Source organism: Pyrgilauda ruficollis, unplaced genomic scaffold, assembly GCF_017590135.1.
Source record: "Pyrgilauda ruficollis isolate IOZ18807 unplaced genomic scaffold, ASM1759013v1 scaffold34, whole genome shotgun sequence".
Classification (NCBI taxonomy): Eukaryota; Metazoa; Chordata; class Aves; order Passeriformes; family Passeridae; genus Pyrgilauda; species Pyrgilauda ruficollis.
This window is the reverse complement of record NW_024524822.1, coordinates 5,297,196-5,317,123: the sequence shown is the minus strand read 5'-3', so window position 1 is coordinate 5,317,123 and position 19,928 is coordinate 5,297,196. Positions and strand designations below refer to the sequence as shown.

Sequence of the window (19,928 nt, the reverse complement as noted above, 5' to 3'; positions counted from 1 at the left end):
TTCACAGGTCTAGAGTAAACACCCAATAGCTATTTATTCCTTTTACAGTAATACTCTGTCTTAAATCACAGCCCTTCCCCTTTTAGTTATGATACAGATTTATGAATAGCCTGAGCAGCTGTAGACACTGAACAGGCTTAGTCTCTCTTCAAGGAATATACAGCATTTTACACAGATACAGAATATACATACCCCATGCTCTGGGGAGCCCAGTCACTTGTGCTGAGGAGAGACTGACATCACTTGTGCCATTTGAATGAAAGGAGTTCAGAAACCAGCTTCCCCTGATGGTTCACACAGCACAGTCTCTGCTGTTGAACAGACTCAAATCTGTGTTCTTGTGCTTCTGCCTTCTGTCTCGGAAGGTAACAGGGTGGAACAGCATCCCAAACTCCGGTGTTTGATTACACAGCTCCAGTGATCAGGTCCCTTTAACCTCCCCTGTGGTTTCCCTCAAAACTCCACTGCTGACACCACCCATCCTAAGAACAGGCAGCTCTTGCCTGAAGGCAGATTCAGTTGCAGGATATCCACATGCAGTTCACATGGCATAAACTTCCACACCCACATTTGTTCTGCTGCTGTTTCAGGGAGCGCTCTCCTCCCTCCATGTTCTATTTTCTCCTAGACACAGGGCTATGGCTTCAAGGCAGGGCCAGACCTTAAACATGGGCCATGGGCTCTTGGTTTCCACTCATCTCCTGTAATCCTTACCAAAATGGGAGAAGAGGAAAGTAAAATCCTTACCAAAATGGGAGAAGGGATGGAGAACTAGAACCCCTGAAGTCCAGAAATTCAAAATGAAGCATGTTTATTAAGTGGTTTCCTTTTACTTAATTTCTCCCATTTCTTAAAATAAATAAAACCTTCAGACACATACAAGTGAAACACATCATCCTTCAAAGTGCAGTTACATTTCCACCCCACTCCCAAGAATCACATAAAGCTTTGTCAAGTAACCAAAAGACCCCTCAAGGTTCCCATCTGTCCCTTCCCCTGGCGCTGAGAACAGACAGGGCTGTGCTGCCCAGGAGCCGCTTGCTGGGGGCTGATGTTCTGAAATACAGGTGCAAGGGGCAGGGCTGCAGCAGCAAGGGGGAGTTTAGGATACGTCGTATGAAAACAAACCCAACCTGCTGAGAGTCCAAAGAGTCCATTCCAGAACAGTTAGTTACTCTGGGAGCCCTGGAAGAACTGGGCTGATGACAGGCATGTGTGATGGATCAGAACCGTATGAAGCTCCTGTGACAGCAGAGTCTGGGACAAGGGATTAAGTCATTTTGCCAAAAGTCATGGACTCCCTTTGCCCCCAGTCTGGGCCTGGCCTAGGTGATGTGGCAGCACCAGCTGCCTCCCAGGATGAGTTAACAGTCTGCCTGTAGTCCACACCGAGCAACAGAGAAAAGAGAAAGAGAAGATGAGGTCTGATGCTTGAGTTCCATCTGATACAATCTCTCTTTACTGATGTCTTTAGGAACTTGTTCTCACCAAGGGCACTGAGCAGAGGTGTGGGCACATACAAGTCCATCAAGTCCTTTCAGGCCCACAGAAAGTTGCTGTCAGTAAGATATAGCACCTCTTAAACTACCATGATTTTGACCTCATCGTTCTCATCAGCACGGTAGAAGAAGGGAATGCATGGGTTTTCCAGCAGGGAGCCCAGCCTCTCCTGAGGGTTCTGGATTTCTCTGAGAAGCTGCATTATTTGCTTTGCCGTGGGGTCCTCTTGGTTTGGCTGAGCAGCTTTACTGTCAGCACGGGGGAAACCGGATTGATGAACAGCAGCCTCTTGCTCTGCTTCATCTGACAGATTCACCTCTCGTAACCCTGCAAGGAGCACACACAGGGCAGGCAGGTAACTCCTCCCGTCCACACAAGGCTGAGAGCAGGGCTGTTCCCCCTGCTCAGAGCTTGTCCTGGCTGCAGCTTACCTGCTCCATCGGTGGCGTTGAGCTCAATGCGCCTCTCTGCTGGAAGCACACCTTCAGTCTGGCTTGCCAGCACCTCTGGGTTCTGAGCAGCTGCTACATACTTGCTGTACCATTCATTTCTTTCCCTGACTAGGCGCATCACTAAGTCCTGCAGTTCCAGTAGTTTCATCTGCACCAAAGTAAAGGAAAGCCCGTGAAACATGCACACAAACACACTGCTGCAGTTTGCAGTCCTACTCCTGTCAGAGAATTAGCAAATGAACACACAAAGGTTTGCACTCCCCCGGCCCACCCTGCTTGGAGTAGTGCCACAGAAAAGAGTCCTTGCCTTCATTTCTTCCTTATCCTGAGCCAACCTGCTGATATACTCCTCTTTCTCCTGGTGCCGCTGTTTGAGGATAGCCCTTTGACTCTGGTACAGTGCAATGTACTCCCCTGGAACACAAGAGAAGCCTCAGGAGTGTCTGCAAGATTGGGGTACAAGCCCCATAGTGAGGTACAAGGCACAAGGACCCAGGAAATCCAGGCCTGGAGTGGAGACCTAGCCCAGTTAGGCAGCAGTAGGAGACAGGGAAGGCTTGGTAGTTTGAGGGCTCCTGCTCCAAAAGCTGTTTGGGACCTTCTGTTCCCCACATAAATAAGGCACTGAGCAAGCTCTAGCCTGTGCTGGTGCTGCCTGAACGTACCAATGGTGTCGGTCTCTCCGGACAGCTGGATGCAGCGGTGCTCCAGCTCCTCCAGCCGCTCCTTCAGGTCAGCCTTCTCACGAATCAGCTCTGTGAAACGCACCTGCACACAGGCTGGGGTCAGTCACCTGGGCTGCTCACACACAGACAACACGTGTGCTAAACATAACACCCCCCTGACACTGGTCTGAGCCTGCGGAACAAATCCTGCTCCTTTACAACCAAGCAGTGAGCAGGTTTTTAGGATGGAGCATCTTTTTATCGAACATCTGCTGCTTATTCCCCTACAATCTGTTTGTGTTGTGTTTGTGTGCACTGGATCCTAGTCTGGCTGAGCAGTGTAATAGGGCTGAAAAAACACCAGATGCTTTGCTTACCTGTAGCTTGTCCATGGCAGTTTTCAAAGCCTCGTGAACCTCCACTGGAACAGTATCCATAATGGAGCCTGGAAGGGATGTGTGCCATTTACAGTTTCTCCTGGGGCAGGGTGCACTCACAGACCCAAAGGTCTGTCTCAGAGCAGCCACAGCCAGCTGGCCCAGCATGTCATGGTCACACTGTCCCCAAACTGTACTGAGACTTTACCTCCATCCAGCATGACGTGATGTTGCTGCTCCTGCCTAAGAGCTGTGATTTGCTGCAGGAGGGTTCTGCACTGCTGCCTCTGAGCAGCCAGCTGCTTCCTCAGATCTTCTCGCTCGTGCTCCACTTGGGACATGGCAGAGGTCACGAAAGTGACCTAAGAAGAATTTCAGAGTGTGGACATTAGTGCTTCCCCTGCGTTCAGCAGGATCTATGGTGCATCTCAGGACAGAGTAACATTTTACCCCATTTTATTTATGGGTGTGAAACCAAAGAACTGTGTGACTGCCCTGGAACTAAGCCAGGCAGCAGCTACTGCCTCTTCTCATTCCCAATTAGTGCAGGTTAAAAACTGGATCCCTTGAGAGCTATTTGACTGCAGTATTATGACTGTACTTGCAGATAAATCTTGTAGATATTTGACACCATTTCCAAATTGCCTTCCAAACTAAAAAGAACATCATCATCAAAGCCCCATTAAAGAACCGCTCTGCCAGCTGAGTTGTCATTATAAGGAAACCACTGCCAGACTTCCAGCCTGTTTTGCAAGGATGCTGCAGAAGTCTTGGCTTTGCTGCTATGCACAAGGAACTGTTGCATTTCCCTCATGACTACACTCAGCTGGTAGGATAACAGCTGATAAACCTCTCTGCAATTTAACTCGTTTCCTTTTCTAGATATTTGTTTAGAACTAAAATCAAAGGCTTTTCTACCCATTAAGACTCACCATTTCTTCATGGCTTTCAAACTTCTCTGGGATCACAAGAGAAGGTTTTTGGATTTCTTCAGTCATTGCTTCATCGCCTTCTGTAAAAGAAGGAAGGTGAACAAGGAGGCAATGCTGCAGAGACCCCAGCTCTGCCTCCTCACTGATGCAGCCACTCACCCTCCAGTTGGTGCAAAATCCTGCCGTCCATTTCTGCTGCCAGCTGACTGATCTGGGCCTGCAGCTCTTTATTTTCCTTGGCTACGGCTTCTAGACTTTCCTGCAAGAGAGAAGCAGAGGATCACAAAAACCTGCACAAGCCAGACTGCAAACAGTCACTCCATCTTCAGGCAGCAGCACCACACACAAACACACAAGCAGCACTTTGCTCCAGACGGGTACAACTCATCTGTATGGCACAGGGTGTAATTACAGCATCACAGCCCAGGGTGGAAGGGATCGACCAAATCTCTCCCTTACTGATTACCTCCCATCTTTCCACTTGTCCTTGTTACTGTTACCTTTGTCTGCTGCAGCTCTTTCAGGTGCATTTCCACTGTCACCTTCCCCTGGACCTCCTCGTGCTGCAGGCGATCCATGAGCTGTGTCTGAAGCAGGAACTGCTTGTGCAGTTCGTCCTTCTCGGCAGCCAGCTGCTGGAAGGCCAGGGTGTACTGCTGCAGGTGGCTGTAGCACTGGTCCCGCTGCTCCTGCAGGCCACGGGCCTCCTGTGTCTTCAGCTCCAGCTGAGAGAACAAGGTCAAACCACCACATCAAACCCTTTCTGCCTGAAAAGCTGATCCGTGTGACATGATCCAAACTGTCAACGTTGCCCCAAAGCCACCAACCAGGCAGACAGCCACCATCTGCCCCCACATGCTGGTCCCCCACATCAGGCAGCAGATGACAGGGGAAGGCTCCCAGCTGGATCTTTACAATACCCATTTCCATCCTTCCATCACTGTCTGGGAAGTTGCCAGCAATTTGCACAATCCAGCCCTGCCATCCCACTGCTCGTGCTCACCGTCTCCTTGAGCTCCGCCAGGTTCTCCTGCAGCTGCCCAAGCTTCTTGGCCAGCTCCTTCTTTACGTGTTGCTCTGACTGTAGGGCACTTGTAACCTCCATGTTTTCATTTGTCTGCAAGACAAACACAACTGTGTAAGGAAACTGCCCCAGCCACCATGAAACAGGCTCTCAGTACACCACGTTAGTTCCCAGTACAACAGGGTGCCATCCCTTGTGTTTTTCTGGACTGAGGGCCATAAATTGACTGTTTAGGGCAGTAAATAGCTTAAAGAAAGGTTCAGAAGATGGGAGAAGAACAAGGAAAGAGACAGGGGAATTGGTGCTGGGACAGTGCCAAGAAGAGGCCTGGCACATCATGCAGGCTGTCAGCGCCAAAGCAGATGGGTGGTATGAATATCCCAAAGAGAGCCACAGACATTCAAGAACAGGGAGTTCAAAAAGGACTAAAGGAAAAAAACCCAACAGCTAGACCATGTGTCAGACTGCTAGGGCCCCAGAAGCAAAGCAAGAGTAAGGACTCAGCTCTAGGATGGGCAAGAATTGACACCAGCAGAAGAGAATACTGTTCAGAACTTCCTCATGGGCAAATACAAGGGAACAGGAAATGGGTATCTTCAGGTAAAAGGGCAGGAGGAATATCCAGGGACAAAAACAGCCTGACTGCCAGGGGATGGGAAGGAAAAGGAAACAGTTCTGGACAAAGATACTGGTTCATCTGCTAGAGCACGTGGGGGAGTGAGGAACTGGAGGGAACCTCCTGGAATGGCACTGTGTATCAAAGGATGGAGCAGCCACAGTCTCAGAAGGTAAGACAGGGATAATGCTGCTGCCAGTTTTTCACATCTGCACTACAAAAGGATGGCACCAGTGAGGGAAGCAGTGCGAAAAGATGCACGGAAGAGACGTACCAGTTTGACAAACCCATTCTGCAGCTCAGCCAGCTGCTCCTTCAGATCCCGGTTCTGGCTCAGTGCCCTACTGATCGTGGCCTTGTCACTCTGCATGTCCTCCAGGATCTGCTGCCTGTCCACAGCCTCCTCGCTGTAGCGCTGCACGGTCTTCTCCAGCTCCAGCAGCCGCTCCTCCTGCTCCCGGTTGAGGTGGCTCAGCTGCTCGTTGTCCCGGACCTGGGCCTGGTACTGCCCCTGCAGCTCCTCCTTCTCCTGCTGCAGCCGCTGCATCTCCTCCTGCAGACTGAGCTCAGCTGCCGTGGGCCCCGGCAGGGAGGGAGGCTCGATATCCATGGGCTTCACTGCTGAGGAAACGCAGTCAGAAGGGGGCTCAGTCACAGGGAAAATGGCTGGGTGAGACATATCCCTGCTGGATATACACAGCACACCCCAGCCCACAGGGCTCTGTGATCCAGAAGGGATCAGCAGCTGCAGCATCCAATCCTCAGTGCGCAGCACTGAGAGGAACAAAGAGCAAACCTACCGCAAACCCAAGCATAGCATCCTGCTGTCTGCTGCTGACTCCCTCACAGCCCTAGCAGGAGCATCCTGCCTTCCCAAACTCCTGGGCCAAGGAGGCTGACAGTACAGTGAGGCCAGTACTACAGACATAACCAGGCTGCTGGTCCCTTCATTGCAGGAGTTCACTTGTTCTCCTGTTTCCCAGGAGAAAAGGATTCTTGGGGTCACCTGGTCTCCATCTGCCTTCCCAGCATCAGACCTACTTGCACCTCCTGTGCAGAAGCATCTGTACAGCAGGACAGAGTTACCCAGCTCCACTCTGCAGTGGGAAGCCTCACTTTGGAAGCCCTACCTGATGTGCTCAGCAGCTCTGTAACATTGTCTTCCAGCTCCTGAATTTTGGCCATGTGTTTCTCCTTCTCCTCTGCCATTGTGTGGACCTGCAAGGCCACACCAATGAAAATTACAACAATGTTCATGGGGCATTTCCTGCTGCCTGTGTTTGCCCAGAGCTGGGATGCTGCCCCGGGGTTACCTGCTCAGAGAGCTGCTGCACCCGCTGCTGCCAAACGCTCCCCTCCTCCCTCAGCTTCTCCACATACTGATCTCTTTCTGCCTGCAGCTGGTGGAGTGACTCTGAGAGCTGTTCAAAACAAAATCAAGCAACATCATATTGGCTAAAAAAATTTGGTTTAAGGAATAAAACTTGAAGAAATCAGTGTTAGTGCAAAGCTCAGACTACATTTTTCTGCCCCAAAAGCAGACATCAAGATGTGGATCATATTTCATACAACCTCTTACCTGAGCTACCTGGGTTTCCATGCTTGCCTTCTCCTCCAGAGCCATCTGTAGCTGCTGGTTTGCATCCAGACTCCCTCCCTGGCTTGAGAACTGTTAAAAAAATCACAAAGTTGAGGCAAAATGTTAATATTCAATTCCTGCATAGCCTTTCCCCCTGAGAGTAACCTGCCACATGATCCATGTTGTAACCTTCTATAATTCTTTAAAGTGCTCCAACTCATAGTGAAGTTCAGTGTGAAAAAAATAGGGGGATTAAAACCAAAAAGCTGAGACTTTAGTCCTATAAAACAGGCTGAACTGGGCAGCTCCTCCCTACCAGTTTTACATTTGTTATTTTTTTAATTAAGAAAATAGGATTCAATCAAACTTTGGCTCAGAAATTTTCTGCATTTCCAGAGTCTGCATTATACAGACATATCAGATGGTATAAAAGGCTGTGACCTTAAATGTTGTCAGACATGTCAGGAATTTAAAACCAGTGTCTGGAGCATGCCAGTGGACTGAGCAGCAAGGCTGGTTCAGCTGAGGCACAGGACTGTTCCCAGAAGAGCAGCAGTTGGCTTAATTTCAAGGGTAACTTAAGACACAGTCTCTAAGAATTAAAAAAAGAGCATTTTCTTCCCTCCCAGGCTCAGGGTTACACCAAGCTTGCTCTCTGACCTGCTAACAGCTGGCTCCATGCATTCTTTCCCCAGCTCACTTCAAGCTGCCACTGTCCAATTCACCACCTTCCACTGGTGGGTACAAACACCACCCCTATTCAGCTGGTTACTCAGTGAGACTGCAGAACTAAATAACCAAAATCCTGAACAGACACAATCAGAAAAGTCACTGTATTTCCACATTTCACCCTCTCTCACTGTACACCAGTTTTAGCAGACTAATGTGACATTGCTTGTCAAACAATGTGTGCTTTTCAATCAATTTACAGCTCCAACACCTTAAGGAATACAAACTTTTCTGTTCCACTGAGGCCTTGCTGAAAGCTTTTTCCTAGGAGGATGTCTTGATGAGATTTCATGCCTTCCTTTAAAGCCAGGAGTTAAGTCTTGCCCCCTCTCTCAGAAGGAAATATGGCAGTGTCATCAGTGTCCTCTGCCCTCACCTGTTGAATCATCAGTTCAGCCATTTCCAATTTCTTCTGCAAATCTTCCACATCCAATTTCATAGCTGAGTTCTGCGACACCAGGGAGTGAACCTTCTCTGACAGCTCTGAATTCTGCTGTTTTATTTCCTCACTACTTTTGCTAAAACAGACAAAAAATTAAAGTGGCTCTGGGTCTGCTGATGTCCAGGTCAAAGATCTACAACCAGTGTTTCCTGGCAGCTGGAATCAGAAAAACATCACATCTAGTGACTACATTTTTTTTTTTTTAGTTTAATATCCAGCCTCCCAAGTCACCACCTGTGGTCTTTTCTTTTGCAGAAGAGCCCCCACTTGTTGTTTTGGGGCTCCTCTGCAGAAATGAGCAGAAGGGACTTACCTTCGTTTGTACAGTTCCAGTTTCAGGTTGTCTCGCTCCTTCACTAACTCTTTATTATGCTGGAGAAAAAGGAAATTATTGATTCATCTACAGACTTCAGCCAAACAACTAAGGTATTAAATAAATACTTCATTTCACCTTTAACACATCAGCTAAAACAGAAAAGGTCATAACGTTAGCAAAAACTTCAGGACAGGTTTGCTTAGAACCTCCTGAATTTTCCAGGAATAAGTCTGCTCAGTCTTTTCAAGTGTGATGCTCAAGTATTTCTGCAAACTGGATTAAAGACAATACTGAAGTGTGTGCTTGATGGAGATTTCTGGGACAAGGTGTCTCTCTTGTGTGGAGCTGCCAGACTAATGAAGTGAGGTGCCAGGTTTGAGGACACCAACTGGACCACATGATTAGTCACAGAAACTTGAATGAAGTTTGCCTTGATCGTGGGGAATACAGCACTTTTGAAGTTTAATTAACAATTAACAAGGTTCATTTCTGCCTCTTCTCCAAGCAGGGACTGCAGACTTTGCAGCAGTGTAGTAATAAGCAAACAGCCAAAGGCAGAGCTGCTGGTTAAGCATAAACAGAGGTGACTTTTACCTTCTCTGACTGCTTCTGCTGCATGGAGATGGAGGACAAAGTGCGCTCCAGCTCCGAGACTCGCTGGCGAGACGAATGTAAACGGGCAGCAAGGCTTTCAGCTTCTCCTGGACAAGTCAGAGCACAGTCAGTCGAGGCTAGACCACAAAGAGCATTTTGGAACTGGCTGAACAGCACTTTCTACTTTGTCAACAAGCTCTTCAGGCAGCACAGAACTGTAAATCAGCAGAGCTGGCTCTGCTCCTGGCTCCACAGGTGATTCACTAACAGCCCTGGGAGCACAGCTCTCTCTAACTACCTGCCTCACTTTTAGAGGGAGATGATGAAACTTCCTTTGTAGAACAATAGACAGTATGTTGTTTGGGTTTGTTTTTTTTTTTTTTCTATTAGAATAAATTGCTCAAATGTAGTTCAGAATAAAAAGCTTGGCTAAGACCTAGATTAACATGACAGCTGTGTGGGAGGCAGGGCAGAAAAGGGAAACCAAGTTTTAAAGGAATTAGAAAGGAACGGTCTGGGGTAGTCACCAGGCCCAACAGAACTGACAAGGCTTTAGTGATGCACAAAAGAACCTCAACTGCCATGAGACCAACATGCTCCCATTTGGGGGCAGCTACGATGACAGCAGCAGTGCCAGTGCCAAAGGCTGCTCACAGAGAGGTCAGGGAATGCTGTGAGCTGGCTGCCAACAACTGTCGTGCTTGTGACTTGACATCCACAGTTCAAGCACCAGCCTGAGCTGCAGAGACAGTCACGTACCTGACTTCTGCCGTGCAGCCTGCTGAGTATGGCCAAGGGCTGTCTGCAGCTCAGACTTCTCAGAAACGAGAATTCCAATAGTCTGGATATGAACCTTTGGGAAAGGAAAATCAGCTCAGCACAAAACTTCTTTGCTTGCCACTGCAACATCACTGTTGTCACAAAAGAACAGTTCAGTAAAGAGCTCTTGCAGTTAAGTACAGTCTGGCTGACACTCACAGTTTTGCCAAAGGAATGGACTTCTGCCTTCCAGGATAAGGACTATGAGTGCTCAGTAATCCACAAAACAGCAGAAGTCAGGTGATATTACTGTAAGGGAGGCTCTGCATTACCTGTAACTGTTCCCTCAGTGCTGCTTGCTCTTTAGAAAATTTCTGTTCAAACTCCTTCTTTTCCTGTAGAAGCAAATAATGCTTGGTCAGCACAAACATGCAGATAGTTAACCCTTGTTTTACATCAAACTAAAAAAGCAGGAATTAATTGGTGCTATTTCTAGCATCTAAATGATGCCAGTATTTTTAAAGACACACTTATCTTCCATTATTTAATCTACTTAATCACTTTTCCATCCCAGACCAGCAGCAACAGCACAGTGCAATCATTGACACGTGGCAGTGTTGGAAGGGAAGCTCCTGGCAAGGGCCTGAACTGTAACCTCCTGCCCCCACTGCACTCCTGCAACTTGAGCATTTCAATATTAGCTTTGGTCAAAATAAGAATGCTGCCTTTCAGGCCCAACTCGTGAAGTCAAAATATTAAGCCTTATGCTACAAACAAAACTGAATCTAACACAAGACAAGATCATGCACTCTTGTGCCACAATCCATTGTGTTTTCTACTCCTCAGAGAAACAGGTACCTATTTCTGTATCTATCCAAAAATAGGACACACTTTACCTTCTCCAGCTGATTCACTGCTTCTTGGTTCTGCTGTTTCTATGGAAGAAAATTGATGCACAAATATTAAGAGAAAATATTCTCATACTGAAACACATGTTCACTTTGATGAAGTAGGATATATGCCCAGTTAATGCAAGGAGAATTTCCATTTCTGTAGAAGACTAGGAAGTTCATCTTAGCTATTAGAAGTAAGAGATTTGGGGCTCCCTTCACTAATACATGTGATATGTTTTTCATTGTCCAGTACATTATCACAGTTCTCCTCCAATACCTCTGCTGACACCCCTCAATGTTCCTATCTGAGCATCCAGCAACTTCAGTTTAAACTTGCAATATCCCACATCTATTCAATTAATCACAGTCAAACTGCTGTTAGGAAAATCAGCAAAAATGCTTTTAATAAAAGACAAATACCTAAATCCCAAAGCAAAAGTGCTTTCCTTTAAGTGATTCCTTAGACCTCTATCCCAGTTAACAACTGGCCAAGTCATGCAGAGCTGCACGTACGTTGGCAGGCTCCCACCAAGGTGGTATGAGACAGAGCTGAAGCCAGATGCAAGGAAAGGGATAATTCTGTCCCAGCCAATTTCAGTCTTATGGGTGAAACACTGGAGATCTGTGACTGCACAAAGTGCATCTGTAGGTGTGAAGGGGACAAAGGCTGCCCAGGCTGCCACCAAACCCTGTTTGCCCTTTGCTGCTCTTGTCCCCTTGGCAGTTTTCTCACAGATACCTCTAAGTAACTACATAATTAGTATTTTTTCCTCTTCCCAAATTATGAATATTGACAAGGTGTTTCTTTATTACCACTACTACCTCAGTGCATTTTGAAACATGGCTGCAGATGGAAAGGTGATGAGGTTTTGATTTTAGCAATGCCAGCACACAACCAGGAAAAGCAAAGGCAAGAGCACAAATGCAGCAAAGGCCCTACAGAGTTCCAGACAAACAGAAAAGCTGACAAACAATGAGAATCCTGGGTGGGCAATGCACTGTACCTCTGCAGCCCAAATAAAACACAAAAAGAACAGAACAAAAATAACCCAAAACCAAAAATGAAACAAAAAGAGGGGAGTCATGGGGTACACTGGGAAATGCTGAACTTTGGGGAAAGTGTAGTTTTAGAGAGAAACAAAATGGGGGAAAGTATTTCACACAAGAAAGGCTCTTTTCAGTCTGGAACAGATCCACTTAGTTGCATTTTTTGCAGTGTTAAGGCTGAAGGCTGAAAAGCAGCAGCAGGAATCCATGCAAGCCACAGGACAAAGCAGTTCATTCATTGTGCCAAGAGAAGCTGAGGATATGATCAGAAAACAGCCCCAGGCTCTCTTGGACCTATTGCTCCCACTCTGCTGATATATTTAGAACAGCATCACCACCTGCAGAAACAGGTTTTCACACTGCTGCCAGCACCAGAATTCTGTATTTCAAGGATTCAGACCAGGACCAGAAATAGCTGTTTTATGAGGATGCTTATCATCCAGGGACAGTGTGAGGAGATCAACAGAGCACACTTAAATGGAAACAACAAAACTCTGTTTCTGCTTCCTCAGATGAGCCACCACACTCACAAGAGGCTTTAGGCTTTGATCCTCTCACAGGTTTTCCACCCAGCCCGTTTGTTAAGCAGCCTTCCTTGTGGCACCATGAGGGAACCCGTAACCTTGCAGACACCCAGAGAGCGTGGAGGAGCAGCAAAGACAATGCCAGACTGGTTGGTTGGATTGTTTCTTACCAATTCCTCTATCTTTGTAACGAGCTGTTTGTTAGTTAGATTGCTGGAATCCAGGGCTACTGCCAGCTCCTGGTAACGTGTCTGACGGGCACATGCATATAGGAGAAAAAGGAAGGAGCAGAAGAGGAGAAGGGAAGGAAAAAAGCAATAATTAAAAAGGACAGAAAAATAAATCATTACCAAAATTTGATATAATCAGATTCTCCAAACGAAACAAAATCTGTGGTTTGAACAAAAGCAGCTGGGATGTCAACCTATTTTATCCGTTTCTGCTGAGGCCTCATTTTGACATAAAAGTGAATCAGGAATAAGAACTGCAGTTGCATGGAAGCCAGATTATCCCCAGTGCCCAAACTGGGAACATGTCTAATAACTGCCTCTGACTGCTGTGATCACAACTGCCCAATTACAGCCCCAGGTGACACTACACAGTGATGTATGTGATCTGTGCATTCAGTTAGGCCTCACTAACACTGCTGTAAGCACAGAATCCAAACAAGTGATCAACAGCAGCAAATAAGAAAAATAAAAAACATGACAGACTGTGAACAACTTACTTCCATTTCCTTAATATTTGTGGAAGAAACAGCACTTTCTCCATTCACATACGATGTAGACTAGAAGTAAATCAAGTAAGTCAGTTTTAGTCCTCAAAGCAAATCACTATTAGGTAAGATCCCATTGTAAGTGTAACACTCCTTATAGCACCTGTCACTTCAAACAACCACACACAGGCACAGAAAACACTTTTCTGGCTCAGGATAGACACTGGCTGCCCCTGTGACAAGCTAATGTGAATTATTCAGACTGACTTCATATTCTTTTCCAGTAAATCAAGAGTACATCTTTCCATGAATACTACAATTCATTCATCCCACTCTGCTTTTCTTCCTACTGCTCAAATCTTAAATTCCTAAACCAGGATTTTTTGCTCCTCAATGTTTAAGTATCACATTGGTTAGTAGGATGGCTGCAGACATCTCTGAGATTGAAGAGTGTTTCCTTGAGCTGTCTGCTTAAAGTTCCACATCAAACACCAAGAGAATTAATGGCACAAATGGATGAAAAGGAGTACCTGGGAAACCAGGCCATTGAGTTGCTCAGACAACTGACGGAGACCCTCTGTTGATGAGAAAGACCTGGAAACAAAGACCTGGCAATGAAAACCTCTGCCAGAGAGCTGCCCAAATCAGCACAGCACTGGGGCAGGAATAAAACCATAATTTGTTGGGATCCTGTTGCAAAGCCACTCACCTGTTCTCTTCCAAAGCATTTTTATGATCCTCAGCTTCATTCATCTGTGGATTAAAACATAAAAACTTGTAAGCTTGTAGAAGATGGGAGTCACACTTATGAATGTGTCACTAAGACTTGATTACACCTGGGCTCAAGTTTCACAGCTCCAGTAATTACTGCTTCCCAAAGGAAGATGAACTTAAAACCACCAACTCAGCCCTGGCTTACACATCTTTTCTGAGTGGTGTGAGTCTGGAATAGAGAAATTCAAATGTATCAGGCTTTATGTCTGCTATCCTGTTTAAGGATATCAACACTTCCTATTTAAGGATAATCAACACTTTGCTGAAAAAAACGACAACTGAATCTTTAATTAGTAAAAGGAAATACAGACTGATTGGACTGGAGACCTGTCTTATTAAGGGTACTTTCAGCTAATGAAATAGGAGAGAAGGGGAAGGAAGACAGCTTTGGAAGCTGCAGGGCCATGTGCATGCTAGCACTCCCTCTGCTCTCACAGACAGATGATGCCTGCATGGATAGTGGAGAATGTATTATTTTTAACAGGAGAAAACCTGAACTAGTCATATATTTATAAAAGTCACCTTTCTCCACACTAATGTGGCATCACTAACCAATACTCAATGGTTCAATGGCAGTATTGATGATAAGTCACAAACCTGTGTCAGCTGCATGCTCTCAGGAGCAGGCAGAACAGAATCACAACTAGGGAGGCTGTTGCTGTTAGAGAGCACGGGGACATCAGGAGCAAGCTGTTCAGCACTACGAGTGGCAACATCACTGTCAAAGTATGCCTGTCACAAAACACAGCACAGGATTACAGCCTTCATGCAAAATGAACAAACACAACAACACATCACCTTGTGGCCTGCCTGTGAAAACCAGACAGATGTGAGCAGTCATTAAGAAACATGTGGAAGGGAACCTGTGTTCTCCCCAGAGCAAAGAGGTGGCTGCATCAACCACAGACAAACACTGTCCCAGAGTGTATCCTTCCATAAAGAACCAGTGTCCCACAATCCAACTCCCCTTTTTTAACACAGGGCAATGACATTATCCAAACTCTAAGTTCACACATGAGATTCACTGCAAAAGATTAACCAAAAATCAAGTAAGGGCAAAGCCAAATGTCACTGTGCTTTGAAAAGCACCACCTTCGAGGTATTCCTGGGGAAAACACAGATCACTGTATGCAAATGAAGATGGAAAAGAACAAGGGAGTGACTACTTGAAAAATGGGTTAGTCAGACTCAAGTGCTCTGTCTAGAACTCGGTGAAATTTGTGGCATGCCATGACCCACCAGTTTAGAAACAGGACATTTATGAACAGGCCGGAGGGAGGGTGGAGCAGGTGCCTGTGGCCCTGCTGCAGCCATGGATCCCATGACTAGAGAATCTAAATAGAAAAGAGAAGCGCCAAAAAACTATTTCTGGACAGCAAGTTCTCATCCAGCCTCTGTGGGAGCATGGATGGCATCTGCAGCCCCCTCTACGAAGCCACACTGCACTGGCCCACTCCATCTCCTTGCACAGCACTAGAGCCACAGAGGTCCAGCAGTGCTCTCGTGTTTTACAGCAATTGGATTGATTTCATCATCCAGCTCTAGTAAGTCATCACTTAAAAACACAACAAAACAAAAGAGATAATCTCAGCATTCAGCCCCACCAATATACTGCAACTCTCTCTGCAACTCCACCTGGAAGAGTTCCCTCTTACTTCAGTTACTTCCTTCTTGGCACTTCAAAGGAACCAAGAAATCTCTCTCTCTTGACAATCCCTGTTTACCTGCTCAGTACTTCACTCACTAATCCAGCAGCAAGGTTAAAACAGCAACAGTGGAGGCAGATTTAATGAAGGTACTAAGTTGGAAGACTACAAAGGGAAAACAAGAATTTTCTGAATTTCTTTTTAGCAGGACAGGTACTGATGCTCTGAAGGAGCAATATATGTTAGTGCTTATCAGGAAGGTCAGGAACTCCCTCACTTCTTCCAGCTAAAGGTCACCTTTATCAATCACACAGTCATCAATATAAACATCAGAGGGACAGGAAGAATTAATTCCCCAGTGCATCTCAAAATGATAATTTCTTCTGATTAGAACATTCTTTCTGCCTAATACTTCCAAGATGCAGAAACCAGTAATGTTCCTTAACCACAAGAACTCCTTCCTCCTTTCCTCACAAGGAGCAGTTTTGTAATAAACTGTCAAAAAAACCCAAAACTATTTGAACAATTGAATTTGTTGGAAACAGAAAGCATTAGATGCCAAACACTTATATGGAAATTATGCTTTGTGACATTCCAATAATGTAGAATAAAAGTCAGTAATTCTGCTCAGCTTAGCATGTAGTAGGATCCATTTGCTTTCACACAAAGGCTTTGACTTTGCTGGTTTTCCTCTGTTTCAGAGCCAAGAAAGCTGAAGTGAGAGAGTAGGGAGGGCTCTGCCTCACATGAGACACCAATGACAGCAGCAGCTCAGCTGCCAATGATCAGCTTTTCTGTCCTATTAGCATCAAGTTCTAAACAGCATTTTCCTGACTCAGGATTTTTACAAGACAGCAACTGGAATGAAAAATTGTTCTTTCATTACATACTGTAGTTAAAGATTAGTTTTCAAATAATTCCTAAAATCCCAGGCACAACAGTCCAAAAATTTGGTAATAGCCAATCAGATCAAACTGTATCTCTGAAGAAAAGAGGAATAAAAAAAAGGGAAACAATGAATAGAGCAATAAATTCTCCCTTTGCAGAACATGACTAAAACTGTAGACACAGGTAGGCCTTCACTGCAAGGCTAGGTGTCACCTCAGCAACAGCACTGGACCACCTATCTTCATCTCCCCCTCCAGTGGGAAACAAGTCTCTTTTTCCAATATTTAACTTACTCTGAGCTTACAAGTATTAACTGAAAACAGTTCCCAGAACTACAGTGACACTTCAGTCACAACACAAGTTTTCTGAGGCACATCCAGTACCCCAAAGCTGGCAGGGTGTCTTCACATCACTCCAATTCTGCTGGTACAGAACCTGCACAACACAGTCCAGCTGGTGGAACTCTGTGTGTCAGACATACTATCACACAAAAGAAAAATAAAGGAAAAAAGGATAAAAAGGGAATTCAGAGGGAATTCCATTCCACCTTTCAGGTTTCACATCATCTGTCAGGTACCCCATGTGATTACTATGTTATATTTATTGCTGGAGACCCAAGGACATGCATTAAATATAACAATGAGCTACTTTATGACAACTACATTGGAACAATGGTAGGGAAATAAGCTACCAAAATGATGCAAGTGAAAATGAAAAGCAGAGCTTTGGTACAACAAAACTGGAAGAACATTCTCAGCTACAAAATTTGACTTCACTGAGTTCCTATCACAGTTTGGGCCTTATTTTAAATAAACTAACTGTCTGAAAATAAGTGTTTATAAAAGGCTGTTTGTTCATGTATGCTCCTGAACACCTTTCTCCTGCTTCTTGGCATACTTCCTGCCCTTTCCTCTTCAGGATCTTGGCAATGTGAAGACGCTAAAGCCTGTACATGCCTGTCTTTGAAGTATCTGACTTCCTGCCTAAGCATATTTACACCCCTGCTACTTGCCAGACTGTACATCACCTGTGCCAGCTTCATTGCCTGTCATAAAAGGTGGCTGGAATAACCAGCCAGTGCAGCTGTTTGCCTGGAGATGAGCAGAAACATGCCCTTCAGAAACCAAGCTCAGGAAACAAAGCAATGACACTCAGAGCAGGAGAAATACAGAATAAGGAATCACTACCTCTTCCTAGTGCAGTTTTCCTCAGCTGTTATAAATTAGTTTATTGCCTCACCCCAAATTCCTGTTTTCCTCCAAGCTCAGCTGTCTCAATAAAGACTTTTTGACAAGGCTCACTTTTTGACATGTTAACTTTGACACAAACCAGAAGGAAACAAGCACTTAACAAGCAATGGTAACAAAGAGCTCCGTGTTAATAAAAACAGCAACAAAACTGAAGCAACTGACAATGGATATGTGAGGACAAGGCTCCATCCCGGAGATGGAGCTCAGTGTGAGCAGAACCAGAAGCATGCAGGAGGGAGAGCAAGTCACTGCGAGGGACACAAGCACTGCCTCACCTTCCTCTTGTCCAATGAGGGTATGGCTACCCCATTGGAGCGGTTAAGGTCTGACACCAGCACCTTCAGAATGTTCTGAATCTACAGGAGGCGAAAGAAAAGGGGAAAGAGAAACGGCTCAGAGAAGGACAGAGAGAAAACGTCAATCCAAGGCAGCAAGGAACCAGCCTCGTCCAGCAGTGAGGACCACACGCCTCGCTCAGCCCAGCAGCTCTGGCACACCCAGGGCACCGTCGGACAGACTCCAGTGCCAGCTGCACCCTGCAGAACAGGCAGCTGCCAACTGCTGCAGCACACTTCACACAGCTCCTACACCACTCAGCTCTTACCCCAGCACTTCCAGCTTCGGTCAGATTGTACAGAAAACCAAAGAGGGAGGTGGCAAATGATTTGAGAGAAAGAATGAGACACTCACATTCTCTGGAGGCTGCTGGTCATCGGTGGTGGGAGTCGCAGGTCTGCTGCCTTCTTTAGTTTTGCGTTTTTTCTTAGTTCCTGCAGTTGCTCCAGGGCTGTTCTTCTGCTGATATTCCTTCAGCTGTGAACAGAAGAAGATGAATCTGAAGTCCAAACAGAACATGCCTTCTATAACCCCAAAAAACCCTCAAAATCTAACTTCACTGGTAAAAATAGAGATCAAGTATAACGATAAGAGGAATGCTCTTCCATGAATTCATCAGTTTGGGGGAAAAACAGGAATCAAAATAAGCCCAGAGAAGGCTAAAGTTAAGACCAAGTGATGGATTTATGACAAGAGTTGTAAACATTCAACTTCTGTTTACAGCCAATGCTGTTCCTGGGAAACTCTTTCATACTCCATAGTGCAACTAAAAGGAGATTAAAAGCACTGGTTTGGGGGACTTTCAGGGTTATAAGTAAGAGCAATAAGGCAAAATTAATAAAGGGCAATTAATCCTACATGCAAAGTGAGAAAGCAGTGCCTGACAGTTAAATCTTCCACGCCATGAAAGATTTTATGAAGGACAGTTGCTATCCCCACAGCAGACACTGCAACAACTGCGAACTAAGGGGAGAAACAATCTACAAATTATTTTTAATCGCATCCACTTCGCCCAGGAAGTGCGGGTCTGATAAGATGTAACTCGAATCCCGCCAGGACTGCCGGCATTTCTGTGCAATTCCTGCACTCCCGAGCCCCAGAGCGGCCGGTCCCGGCAGTTGTTTATGCAAATAACGGCACCCCCGGCCCGCACAGCCGGGCAGGGCACGGCGGGGCAGCGGGGGATGGAGAAGGACGAAGGAGGATCCCATTATTGGTAGGATTTCAAAATGGAAGCCTGAACTGCTCCAGGACACTTTCCCGTTCCTGTGACTTTGACACAGGAGCGCATCCCGCCGGGACGCAGGCAGCCGGGCCGCCCCGAAGGAAAAAATAGGGGAAAAACAGGGAAAAAAAGGAAGGCGAGGGGGAGGAGGAAGGAAGGCGGGGGGGACCCTACACCCGCACGCCAGCCCGGGCAACCCTCACAGCACCGCAGCCACCCAGGCCCGGCCTCGCCCCGGCCGCCCGCCGAGAAGGCCGGGCCGCAGCCCCGGACGCCCGCAGGCTCCCGAGCCCCACACGGCGGCCGGGCCCGGAGCGAGGGGGCGGCGGCGGCCCGGCCCGCGCCCCTCGGGGGAGGCCACGCTCGGCCCGGCCCAGGGTCCGGCCTGCGCGGGGCTCGCGGTACGCGGCCGCCCCCAGGTCCGTCGTGCCGTATCCCGTCCTGCCCGGACCCCGGCCCCTCACCTTCTTCTTGGCCGCGGCCAACCGGCTCTGCCTGCTGCCGTCCGCCATGTCCGCCCCGCGCCCGGGCCACGTCAGCCCGCCAGGAGCGGCGGGGGCGGCGGCGGCTCCGCCCCCGGCCGGCCCCGCTCCGCCCCGGGACACCCCGGGGTGACACCGCGGGACAGCCCGGCCCCGCCGGGAC

At 46.9% G+C, this 19,928-nt stretch overlaps 1 protein-coding gene across 7 annotated transcripts; it reads right to left on the bottom strand.

Moving 5' to 3' along the window:
* Positions 1-794: 794 nt before the first annotated feature.
* On the bottom strand, positions 795-19,854 carry GOLGA2 (golgin A2). 7 transcript variants are annotated; one of them, XM_041474974.1, is made up of 28 exons: positions 19,748-19,854; positions 18,413-18,535; positions 17,998-18,078; positions 14,536-14,670; positions 13,874-13,917; positions 13,695-13,758; positions 13,177-13,236; positions 12,620-12,700; positions 10,882-10,920; positions 10,318-10,380; positions 9,986-10,079; positions 9,227-9,333; positions 8,630-8,688; positions 8,251-8,392; positions 7,146-7,235; positions 6,880-6,987; positions 6,697-6,784; positions 5,841-6,187; positions 4,930-5,043; positions 4,427-4,651; positions 4,086-4,185; positions 3,927-4,006; positions 3,203-3,356; positions 2,995-3,062; positions 2,618-2,720; positions 2,260-2,366; positions 1,932-2,100; positions 795-1,827 (listed from the first exon to the last, which is right to left on the bottom strand). In XM_041474974.1, exons 1-28 carry the CDS (start codon positions 19,793-19,795, stop codon positions 1,580-1,582), a joined length of 3,141 nt encoding a protein of 1,046 aa, XP_041330908.1. In that variant the 5' UTR covers positions 19,796-19,854; the 3' UTR covers positions 795-1,579. The 7 variants fall into 7 exon arrangements, with proteins under 7 accessions (XP_041330908.1, XP_041330909.1, XP_041330910.1 ...); XM_041474975.1 differs by having other exon boundaries at positions 3,927-4,003; positions 19,748-19,827; XM_041474976.1 differs by having other exon boundaries at positions 5,841-6,184; positions 19,748-19,827.
* Positions 19,855-19,928: the final 74 nt, after the last annotated feature.

Coding starts and splice junctions, on each gene's coding strand:
- GOLGA2 (XM_041474974.1), bottom strand. CDS start 19,795: ATGGCGGACGGCAGCAGGCAGAGCCGGTTGGCCGCGGCCAAGAAGAAG. Junction 7,236..8,250: donor CTGAACTGATGATTCAACAG/GTGAGGGCAGAG, acceptor TTTTTTTAACAG/TTCTCAAGCCAGGGAGGGAG. Junction 6,188..6,696: donor AGAGCTGCTGAGCACATCAG/GTAGGGCTTCCA, acceptor GCGTTTCCTCAG/CAGTGAAGCCCATGGATATC.